General features: G+C 30.2%; 1 protein-coding gene across 1 annotated transcript; it reads left to right on the top strand.

Annotated features, from left to right (window-relative positions):
* Positions 1-371: 371 nt before the first annotated feature.
* LOC115713279 (very-long-chain aldehyde decarbonylase CER1) lies at positions 372-9,625 on the top strand. Its single transcript, XM_030641761.2, has 10 exons — positions 372-565; positions 4,164-4,390; positions 6,917-7,149; positions 7,259-7,478; positions 7,570-7,951; positions 8,054-8,161; positions 8,405-8,605; positions 8,692-8,793; positions 8,898-9,071; positions 9,177-9,625. Exons 1-10 carry the CDS (start codon positions 506-508, stop codon positions 9,384-9,386), a joined length of 1,917 nt encoding a protein of 638 aa, XP_030497621.2. The 5' UTR covers positions 372-505; the 3' UTR covers positions 9,387-9,625.
* Positions 9,626-12,740: the final 3,115 nt, after the last annotated feature.

Here is a 12,740-nt window from a genome sequence, read left to right as displayed (position 1 = left end):
ATAAAACTTCCCAATATTTTTTGTTTTTTTCCCCTCTTTTTCTATATGAAAGACAAAAGTATAAGCTTAGTTAGGTATATGTATGAGAACTCAAAATTATTTTATTGCAAAAAAATATCTACATTTATTATTTCTTAGGGGTTTTTTATTTTTAGACTTCAAACAGTAACATCTATAACAACTAACGGAGCAACTTAAGTCGCAACTAAAATCCGCATAGCAACTCACATAAAAATTACCAGAACAACCCAAATTATACTTGGAAAAAAAATTAAAAAATAATATATAGTATAATTTTATATTTATTTCTCAAAAAAAATCTGTCGCATTTGAATTTAAGGCATATAATTATTAATTGCAGCTAGCAGGAAGCAGTTACATATATTTATATATAAAAGAGGCCTTCCACCAAGTATTTGGAGCACACATTTCACAAATTCAGTTTAGATTTAGAGAGAAATATATATAAATATATATAAATATCATCAGAAGAAAGAGAAAGAATATGGCTTCTACGCCTGGAATCCTCACTGAATGGCCATGGAAGTCCCTTGGCACCTTTAAGGTATATATGTTTTTCTTTGATCTAAATTAATTAACTCCATCCCATTTTAAACTTCCCTTACCATATCTAACAATACTTATTCATAATAATAATAATGAAAAAGAATTAGAAGAACAAGAAGAAAATAAATATTTTAGCTCATGCATGCAATGTGTTTTCACGGTATTTTTTTTTTTAAGTGGTGTTTTCATCATTTTCGTAACTTGTTATGTTTCGTTCCCTCATTTCCTTCTTAGAAGAAGAGATTTTTTATTAATTAATTAATGAGAAAACATTCGTCTTATATACTAAGAACTAAGAATTGATTTATTATGGGCTTTATTGGTATTTTTCAGTAATTTTGAGTGTAAATAACTAAATTTAACTGTTAGTTGTAAATAAATAATTAAATTTAATTTTTGACTTTAATAATATTTAAATTATAATTTAAGATAAGTTGAAAAATACTTTTTTTCTATTCATTAATCAAAAATACCCTTATATTATATTTTATTAAAATATACCCACTTTTTTGATAATTTTTTTTAACATAACCAACTTGGAGACAATTCCTAAAATGAACAAATACAAAAATGTAAATAGTTTTGTAATAACACTTTTAGATTAAATTATTATTAAATTTTATTTTGATAAAAAATCTGTTCAAGTTAGTCAAAAAAATCAATAGAGTCTTATTTATACCATTTTGGAAAATAAAAGGTTCATTTTGTCATTTAACAAAGGCAATTTGTAATTTTTCCTCTCGAACTTTGACATATACTAAATCATGCCCCATAAACTTTTTTGGCCGTTAAAAATTCCCCCTGAACTATTAAGATTGTTAGATTTAAGGACTTTTGTCTAATTTCATTCAATTTTACTGTTTCAGTAATTGTTTATCTACTAAACCATGCTCCCCAAACTTTGATATCTACCAAATCGTGCCTCTCAAACTTTGATATGTACTAAATCATGCTTTTTAAACTTTCATCCGTGATAGAATTTTTTTATTAAAATTAGACAAAAGTCCTTAAATCTAATAATCTTAATAGTTCAGGAGGAATTTTTAACGGCCAAAAAAATTAAGAGGGCATGATTTAGTACATGTCAAAATTCGAAAGAAAAAATTGCTAATTAGCCTTTAACAAAATAGAAAACCCATTTAATAACTTTGGTAAAATATAAAATCTAAAATAATATTTTATATAATTTTTTTTTTTGGTGAATAATATTATAAGATAAATATGCGTGTACACATTTACCAAAGATACCTGGACCAGTTTCATTTTTGTTTTTAACAAATGGACAAGTTTCATTTTGGATAATTAGAAGAGAGAAAAGGAAAGAAGAGAGAAAAAGGAAAGCCAGGAGGAGCACAAAACTAACACATATATAGTATAATCTTGGAGCTTTGCACGTGCTATTTATGAGAAGTAAAATAAGACGTAAATAAAAAAAATAATTAACAGTAAAAATGTAATTTGTACATTACAAAATAAAAGGTATATAAATAAATACATGTGGTCTTTCAATATTAACTGGATTTTTAGTATAAGTAAATGACATCAATTAAAATGGGAAACTGACCCTTAAATATTAATTTTCTCTTTTTAAAATAGGTAGGTAAAAATGAAGACATTGAGACTTATATATATATACTAGAAAACAAACCATACTTCAAGTTCTATTTTGTTTAGTGAGATATTAAATTTTAATTGTTTTTTATATTTTTTTAAGAATCTGGGTAACTATTATTTTATTCCAAAAATAAATTTAAATATAGTAAAAAAATTTATAACTATTGAAAAAGACAACCTTAATAATCAATAAATGTCAAATTTTTTTACCAAATATTTACATTTATAATTTACATGTCATGAAATACTCATATATTTATATATTCTCGTTCTCCTTTAAAAATATTTCGAATAATACAACAATAGAGATATATACATACATATTAATAATAAGATAAGATAGATAAAAATTTTACAATCTTAAATTAAAAAAATGTGAATGACAATAGGAACAAACTTGTTTCCTTCATCCTAGTTTTGATTTTATTTTCCAAGTTGCTAAATGAAAGTGAAGGAACTTATTATATTGTTACGTTAGTAGATATTTTTGTAATTTTTTTTGAAAATTTTGAATAATTATTAATCGTGTAGCTAGCATTTTTTTTTAATAATAAATAATTATAAATTATAATTGATTCATAAAAAAATAATTATAAATAATTATTTGGAAACAACTTTATAGTTAGAAGCTTATTTTTAAGCATATAGTTTTATGATATTTTACTATTTTTTTTTTAAAAAATTATTAACTCAAAAAAAATATTAAGAAAAAGGAAAAAGATAAATGAAAAGTTTAATGAGTAGGACATTAATTAAAAAATTGTAAATTTAAAATGTTTAATATGGTATATATAGTCAATTAACTCGATAAGATAAATGAAGAAAACATTAGTTTACAATAATATTTTTTGTAATATATAATAAATATTAAATATATTTTTAGTACAAAATAGTTTATTATAGAGTCTTTTAATCAAAATAAATTTTTCTAGAAGTTGGATTGTACCATTTTAACTTTTAGTTGTAGTTTTTTCATAAATTCTTCAATAAAGTGTTTTTAACGCGGCTTGTCAAACACTTCTTTATCACAGTTTTTTTTAAAAAGCAGCTTTTGATTTTTTAAATTTTTTTTCAACGGGCCCTAATTTAGATTTTGTCTTATCCAATCGGTGATTCGAATATTTTGAATCACCACTAATCCGTCAGATTAGAACTCCAATCAAATCGTGAATCTTTTTGCCATTCTTACTTTCAAGTCTATAATAAAAGTAAAGATTGAAAAAGTCTGTTGTATATTTATTAACTTTTTTTTTTTAAAAAAAAAATGCGCATGTAATCAATTATATTAAATTTTATTTTTCAAATGTTAAATTATTTTAAAATTTTAAAAAGTAAATAAGATGTATATTATAACTATAATTGGCACTACACAAAATTTTAAATTTAGTCACAGCGAAACTTGTGATTAAAAATAAAAAAGTTGTGACTAATTATAAATTATCATTCCTACGTTGTGAGTAAAAAGTCCGTGGCTAAAAGTATTAGTCACAAAAATTACAATTTGTTGTGAATAAATATGTTTTTAGTTTAATACTTGTTGTGACTAAAACTAAATTAGTAACAACTTTTAACTAAATATTATGTTTTGTCATAAGTAACTTTTTTGTTGTGACTAAAAGTCACATTTAGTCACAATTTTTTTTTTGTTGTGACTAAAAAATTATCGCTAACAATAATCTTTTTTGTAATGTGGGTCGAACGCGCGTATGTAACCCAACCGCGCGCCCGCGGGTTTGTTCATACTATAATTAGAATATGTAGTTACAATGACATACATAAATATCATGCAAGGGACTATAGATAGTGTCTATAATATAAAAAGCTTTGTTCTTTCAATATATACGAAATGTTGTATTTGTAGGTATTTGTTATGGGATACCTAACATTATTTGATGCAGTAATTGGTTTAATTTAATTTAATTAATCATATAATAGCAACATTCTTTTAGAATATACGTGGTCTAATATATTTAATATGGCAGCATGTGTTGTTGGTTCCATTTGCAATTAAGAGCACTTACAACTATTTGACAAAAGATAGTCCAGAAGAAAGAGACTTCTCCACATTTATGGCGTTTCCACTTCTCCTTTGGAGAATGCTGCACAACCAAATTTGGATCTCTTTGTCTCGCTACATTAATGCCAAAGGCAACAATCGAATTCTTGATAGAGGTCTTGAGTTTGATCAAGTGGACAGGGAAAAAAATTGGTAATTAATATATATATTATGTATATATATATATAATGGTATAGGGAAATTTGAGTTTCTACCTTCAAAAACATCCCATATATTATAAGGTCATTATTAAAAAAATATTAAATCTCAAAAATTACTCCACTCACAGCTCACCTTTTATTTTTCATCTCTCTTGCTCTCTTCGCTATCTGTTTCTCATACTTTAGGATCGACCATGAAATTTATCAAAAGGTCTATCATCACCACTCACCTTCTTATTTTTCCTTTATGTAGTTTTTAATTTTTCCTCTCTCTTTTATCTGTATCTCTCTCTACCACTCAGTCTTTTCTCTCTCTATCTCTCAATCTCAATCTCAATCATCTTCTTAAAAAGACAAGTGTAGGTGCTATTTCACTACAAGAAATGTCACTTTTGCCAGCACATTTTTGTGCTGGCAAAAGTTAGTATTGCGCTAGTAATATAGAATTTACTTGTGATGTGTTGGCAAATCAACGTTGGTATTAGAACTTTTGCCAGCATAAATTGAAAAGCGCTGACAAAAATGACTTTTTCCAGCTCGTAAATACACTGGTAAAAGTTAGATTTTAACCACTGCAAATCTACGCTGGTAAAACTTTGACCTCTTTGCCAGTGCAGTTTGCGAAATACGCTGGTAAAAGTTACCTTTACCTGCGCAGTAGCAAACTATGCTGGTAAAGGTGACATTTGTTGTAGTGTTTATAGGCTAAGGATCAAGATCCTAAAGTCGGTGACTGCAAGAACTTAAGTTATTAAGTTAGTTAAGCAATAACTAACTTAACCAACTCTTTTGAGCGAGATCTCCATGTCAACATAAGAGTGAGTGCATCCAGGAACATATATGAGCTTCCGAGATCACGGACCGAAGGAAATCGCTGAAAGAACTTCCGAATAGGATAGAGCCAGCTGGAGTCGACTATTAGGAACTATACCTTCCAGGAGGAAAGACTAGCCATCTGAAACTCACTTTTCAGAGGAGGACTAACTTCCTAAAGACTCTTCCTAGAAGGACTAGAAAGTCTTCCAAGACTTGCTTCCGTGAGTGAACAATTTTTCAGAAAAGACTTTTGGAGACCTTTTCATTTGGAGGAACTATACGATAAATTCTACATAGATAATTCAAATTAAAATATTGACGGTGATGAAGAAAAAATGCAACCATCATGGTTGGTGTTCCAGGAATCCCAATATACTAACTTTTGAGATTGATCAAGTTCAAGCAATGTTTGAACTTGTTTACAGTTAAGACCTTAGTCCCAACATCAGCAGGATTATCTTCTATTCTGACATTGTCTAAATCAACCAACCCTTCTTCTATCTTCTCTCTTATCCAGTAGAATCTTATGTCTATGTATTTTCATAATAAATTGGGTTCTTACAAAGATGGATAGATGACTGACTATCCGAATACACAGATAGTGATGACAAGATTATATTACAATACCGATATTACTCATTATTTTGATCCTGCACATTCTGTAAACGTGTAGAATCAAAATAACTAAACTTTAAATAATCAAACGATTAGCAATGACAAGTTAACAAACCACAAATAATAATCGGAGAAAAATAGAGATGAACATAGTATGAAAAACAAGAAATGAATAAAGTAGTAAAACAATAAAATCAATACCAAGATATACACTGGTTAAAGTCTGATAGATTGATGTGATCTATGGCTCTACTCCAGCTCTGGAATACCACAAAATCCTCTTATTTGATTGAACAAAAACAAGTACAATATAGTCGAGAAAGATTCTCTGTTGAGTTCTCTCAAAGTGTTTTAACTCTCACACTCTTTCCCAAGATTCTTCTTCATCTATAGAAGATTCTTCTTACAAAATCTAAACCCAATCTCTCTCTTTTCTCTGTACCTCTCTCTCTGTACCTCTCAATCTTTTCTCTCTCTATCTCTCAATTTCAATCTGAACCATCTTCTAAAAAGACAAGAGTAGGTGAATTTTATAGGCTTAGGATCAACATCCTAAAGTCGGTGGCTGCAAGAAGTTATGGTGTTAAGTTAGTTAGACAATAACTAACTTAACCATCTTCTTTGAGTGAGATCTCCACGTCAGCATAAGGGTGAGTGCATCCGGTATACGAGCTTCTGGGATCACGAACCAAAGACACTCGCTGAAGGAGCTTCTGCATAGAATAAAGCCAACTAGAGTCGATTATCAGGAACTACCTTCTAAGAGGAAAGACTAGCCATCCGGAACTCCCCTTCTAGAGGAGGACTAGCTTCCTGAAGACCCTTCCCAGAAAGAGAAAAAAGCCTTCTAAGACCCTGCTTCCGTGAGTGAACAATTTTTCAAAAAAAAAAAAAAACTTTTAAAAATTTTTTCATTTGAAGGAACTACACCACAAATGTTTATGATATAAAGTGTCCCATGAACTCAAATTTCCCTAAAATATTATAAACATTGCACACAATAATTATAAATACATATATATATGGCTTATCATGATCATATATATGAATTAATTGTTATTGTTATTCTAATGATGATATTATTCAGGGATGACCAAATATTGTTTAATGGAATTTGGTTCTACGTGGGAATTTTCACAATCGATGGAGCACAAAACTTACCGCTATGGAGAAGTGATGGAGTACTGATAACAATTCTTCTTCATACTACTTTTGTGGAGTTTGCATACTATTGGCTTCATAGAGCTCTTCACCACCATTACTTGTACAATCGTTATCATTCTCATCACCACTCTTCCATTGTCACTGAGCCCATTACTTGTGAGTAACTAATGAATAAACCCATATAATTATAGTGCAATTAATCAATATCATTAGTAGTTTTTTTATTAAATGAATTGTGATGTATTATATGTGTGTGTCTATGTAGCTGTGATACATCCATTTGCTGAGCACATAGCGTATTTTGTGCTGTTTGCAACTCCCATATTGACAACACTGTTCACAAGAACAGCCTCCATAGCATCAATTGCTGGTTATATGACTTACATTGATTTCATGAACAATTTGGGTCATTGCAATTTTGAGCTCGTTCCTAAATCACTCTTCTCTATATTTCCACCTCTTAAGTACTTCATGTATACTCCTTCGTAAGTTTCTCTTTTCCTTGTATATATATAAACGTAGTTGTACAGTTAATTCTTCATTGTTGTGATATGCATATCTGTGGTACATTTTCAGGTTCCATTCATTGCACCACACTCAATTTCGAACCAACTATTCATTATTTATGCCACTTTATGACTATCTATATGGAACAATGGACAAGAGTACTGATAGTCTTTATGAAACGTCGTTGAAAAGAGGAGAAGAATCAGCTCAAGTGGTGTACTTAACGCATCTCACAACACCGGAGTCTATTTTCCACTTACAAGTAGGATTTGCCCACGTGTCATCAAAGCCCTACGTGTCACCCAAATGGTACATCATGATGTTTATGTGGCCCCTCACTCTCTGGTCCATCATGATAACTTGGATTTATGGCCGTCCATTTGTTGTGGAAAGGCATCGTTTTAATCGACTCAACGTACAAACTTGGGCTATACCAAAATACAAGCTCCAAGTACGTACGCAATTAATATAATATATATTTAATAATCATATGTAATACTAGCCTTACAGTATTCGTACTTGTATATAAAAGTTATAATGTTTTTTTTTGTAGTACTCTTTGCAATGGCAAAATGCATCAATCAACAGCTTGGTTGAGGAAGCCATACTTGAAGCTGAAGAGAAAGGAGTTAAAGTTTTGAGTCTTGGTCTCTTAAATCAAGTAAGTAATATATGTATACTGTCAGTGTCAGTGCATAATTTTTACCATTTATTTAGACAATACGGTCAATCTTGACCAATGTATAATTATTAGGATTGTAACTCTACTCCCACCATAGCTAATATCAAATACCCTATACCTCTACCAATATATAATTATTAGGATTATACACTACTATGGAACAATGTAATAGTAGATTGTGAGAAATTGAATGATGAAATTAGAAAATGTTAATTACTGCAGAGTGAAGAGCTGAATGCATATGGTGCACTCTATGTGAAAAGGCATCCTGAGTTGAAGACTAAAGTTGTGGATGGCAGTAGCCTTGCAGTGGCTGTAATACTCAACACCATACCTAAACCCACAACCCAAGTCCTGCTTAGAGGCAAAATTACCAAAGTTGCTTCTTTGGTTGCCTTGGCTTTGTGCCACAAGGGTATTCAGGTAATTTTATTATTAATAATATAATATTATTTATTAAATTAAGTTGATGATTTTTTAATAATAATTACATTACTTATTTTCTTCAGGTGGCAACATTGCGAGAGGATGAGTATACCAAACTTAAAAACTTTTTACTCAATGTTGACTCTAAGAGTAATTTGGTTCTCACCAAAAGTACTTCTTACCAGGTATTAATGATATTAAAGCTGGATAATATTGACTTAATAAATATGAGAAATGATATATATGGTCAGAATTAATGGTAATTATATATTTATATAAATTTATATAGGTTTGGTTAGTGGGAGATGGATTAAGTGAAGAAGAACAATTGAAAGCTTCAAAAGGAACCGTATTTATTCCTTTCTCTCAATTCCAACCTAAGAAACTACGCAAAGACTGCTTCTACCACTACACTCCTGCAATGTTAACTCCTAAATCTCTCGAGAATGTCCACTCTTGTGAGGTACAATATATAATAACATTTTATTTATTTATTTATTATTCGTATTAATTAGTTTGTTAAATATATATAAATAACAGTATTAATAATTAATTAATATTTGAACAGAATTGGTTGCCAAGAAGGGTGATGAGTGCATGGCGTGTAGCTGGGATAGTACATGGCTTAGAAGATTGGAATGAGCATGAATGTGGTGTTATTCCTACCACTAATAATAATAATAATAATAATAATGCAGATTTCTCTCATTTTCACAAAGTTTGGGAAGCAGCCCTTCGACATGGCTTTCAGCCTCTCAACAATATTTCATCTACCTAAGTTATTATTATAGTATTAATCATAATAAGCTGCTTTCATATTATTAATTATATATATATTGTTTACACTAGGATAATCTTTCTATAAGTTTGCGTCTTTTCTTCATATGATCATCATAAGGTCCTCGCATTGCCACTCTGTAGAAGGCCTTCTCTATTAAATTGTGGGTGTGCTAGTAATACTATGTTTGGAGCACTTTCAAAAACAAAACAAAGAAAATATGTTCGGTTGATGTTTTATATTGCTTTAATTAGTTTAATACTTAATTTTAAATATAATACAAAATGCATTATGGAATATATTGTTAGAGGAATTTAGATACCATCAAAAACTGCAAGTATTAAAGTTCATTTAAACATTTGAAAATAAATTTTTTATTACTCATGACTTACAATAGGAAAATTTGAAAAAATATACATCAAATACCTTAATATTTTATCCCTAAACTAATACATATCACCATTGAAAACATATGACCACTTTATCAAAAACCCAAAAATACCCCTCTCATAACTCAACCCCATCTCTCTCTCTCTCTCTCTCTCTCTCTCTCTCTCTCTCTCTCTCTCAACCGAACCGCACACAACCCAAAACCCCCCTCACCACCACCCACAAAGCCGGCCCCTCACCACCGTCCACAATGCCGGTCACCTCCCAAATCAAAATCGAGCACTTCTCTCTCACCGCCTACCGCTTACACCGCTGTCCCCCTTTTTTTTGTCATTGTTTTTTTTCTTGTGTGATATATTATTTGAAGTATTGATAGGTATTGATTTTAGAGTTATAATGTATAATGTATGTGTTTATGTGTGCACGGTGAGTTTTGTTAGATTTAGGTTCGATTCAGGTTCAGATCTGCGATTTGGGAAAATTGCAGTTTGGGGAAGATGATGGGCCGATGGGGTCCGATGGGGGTCTGATGCTTGTGCTGAAAAAATTTAGTTTGGGGTTCGACGGTTCCGATGGGGGGGTCTGATGCATGTGCGTGCTGGGAAAAAAAATTTTTGTGGGTCCGACTGGTCCAATGGGGACCCTGATTGGGGTCCGATGCATGTGCTGGAAATTTTTTTTGGGTCCAATGGGTATCTTATTTTAGCCCTGGGAAGCTCGACAGTAAAGAGAAGAAGAGAAAGGGGAGGGGTAATCTAAATGGGGGTATATTAGGAATATTTTAAAATATGTCATATCCCACAAATATTAAGTGTTATATGTTTAGGGGAAAAATATTAAGTATATGTAAGTATAGAAAATCAAATTTCCCCTTACAATACTCAAAAAATATATTGTATAATTATATGTGAGTATGTAAATAATTTAAAAAAGACACAAAAATTATAGTAGTTCACTAAGAGCTTGACTAGTCTAGTCCACTTTTAAAGAGATCACTTTGTGTGTATTTTATTATTCAACCACAACTCCCTTTGAATGGAGGTGGATGCACCTATTATAGATATGGTTACAAAAGTGTGGTCACAATAAGACAGCACTACTATAAAATTGGGTTTGTCTGACTATTTTAAATAGTCGGGTAAAATATTCCCGTTGATCTCTAAGATCGATGCTTATTCGACCGCCTGGGAAAACTGTGTAGAATATGTGACGGTGAAAAACCACCAGGTAAATTTTTTCTCGATTCTGCAAAACCGTTAGGAATATTGAGCAATATACACTACAAGAATCATGGGCGTCACCAACGGTATCACTTACGCCATAAACTCCACGAAAAGTATGAGTATCACCAACGACATTTAAGTGTCGTCAGTGATAAGAATATTTTTTTTTGTTCCCCCTATTAATGACGAAAATGTCGTTATTGATAAATATATTAATGACGACAAAGTTGTCAGTAAAATATTTTTTTAAAAAACTTACTGTTGAAAAATGCGAGCTTTTTCCCTCTAAAATTAAACCTCGAACCCTTTGATCTAATCTCTCATTTCATTTTTATCTTTATTCTCCTCTCTCTCTCTCTAACCTCATTATCTTCTCCAAATTCCAAACCGTCTCCATATCTTTCCATGTCCAAACTCTCTCCATCTATCTCTTATCTTCTCTCTAAAAAATAACAAAACCATCTCTATCACTTGAAGCTTATCCGGACCACCACCACGTTGCTACCGCCTCCCTCTCCATTGCCTGAAGCTTCGTTGGACCACCACCGCGCTGCTGCCGCCGCCATCTTTTGGTAATGTAATTTTATTACTCTCATTATCTTCTCATAAATATTAGTTTAATATTTTTATATATATTGATTTGTATTTTATGTATAAGTGTATTTATATGTATACTATTTTATATTTTTTATTTTATTGTGTTAGGTTTTAGGGTTCATACCGGAGTCCCAGTGGAAGAGTAGAATCAAATTTAGTTTTAAAAAAATATTTTTTGAATCCGATATGAACTTTAGACCCCGAATCTTATCACAATAATACATAACACAAATCTAATTTATTTGTATAGAGATTTACTTTTTTTTTGGCCTACATATCAGGATTTCTTTGCTACTTTTCGTATAAACAAAATGAACATCCAATATAAGAACTCGACATACCAGTGTCTTCTAGATCAGCCTCAAGACTTAGAAAAAGAGTGGGCTTTTAGATTTAATGAGATGAAAATAATTTTCTAATCACAGTATATTTCAACTCATGAGACACTGTGATTGTGATTGAAAAAAAACACAACACACTAGTATGTGTGTATGTGAGTCGTGTAGAGAGAGAGAGAGAGAGAGAGAGAGAGAGAGAGAGAGAGAGAGAGAGAGAGAGAGAGAGAGAGAGAGAGAGAGAGAGTACAAGTAGAAGAGAGAGATTGAAAAAGGTTTTTAAATTCAGTTCTCTTTCTATTGTTTATTCGTTTGTTCTCCTGTTATATATCATAGATATATATGTATTTTTAAAAAATATATATATTTAAAACCCTTTTTAAGCCTATAAAATAAAAAGATAATATTTATTTTAATTAAAATTTTAAATTAAATATCATATAACATAATAACAGAAATTAGTTATATTCTTTTATTTTATATGATCTTTTAAATTTAAATAAATTATATAATAATATATTTAATATAATAATTAAAAAAAATTCACATGAGTTTTTACATGTCATCATACACGTGTGGGACAATGCATGCCTACACATGTGGGTCATGTTTTAAAGCCCCAAATTGATTTCTCAATTTTACCATAAATAAGATTTATTATTTATTTTGCCAACAAATAATAATTGATTAATTCTCATTAATCTCTTATTTTATTAGGATAAAAATAAATATTATCTTTACTAAAATAATATATTTCTCCATTTAATATTATTTAAGAAAAATATTACATTTAACTAATTAATTTAGCT

The sequence above is a fragment of the Cannabis sativa genome, chromosome X (assembly GCF_029168945.1).
Source record: "Cannabis sativa cultivar Pink pepper isolate KNU-18-1 chromosome X, ASM2916894v1, whole genome shotgun sequence".
Classification (NCBI taxonomy): domain Eukaryota; kingdom Viridiplantae; phylum Streptophyta; class Magnoliopsida; order Rosales; family Cannabaceae; genus Cannabis; species Cannabis sativa.
This window is presented reverse-complemented; position numbering and strand designations above follow the sequence as displayed.

Coding starts and splice junctions, on each gene's coding strand:
- LOC115713279 (XM_030641761.2), top strand. CDS start 506: ATGGCTTCTACGCCTGGAATCCTCACTGAATGGCCATGGAAGTCCCTT. Junction 7,952..8,053: donor TACCAAAATACAAGCTCCAA/GTACGTACGCAA, acceptor TTTTTTTTGTAG/TACTCTTTGCAATGGCAAAA. Junction 9,072..9,176: donor AGAATGTCCACTCTTGTGAG/GTACAATATATA, acceptor ATATTTGAACAG/AATTGGTTGCCAAGAAGGGT.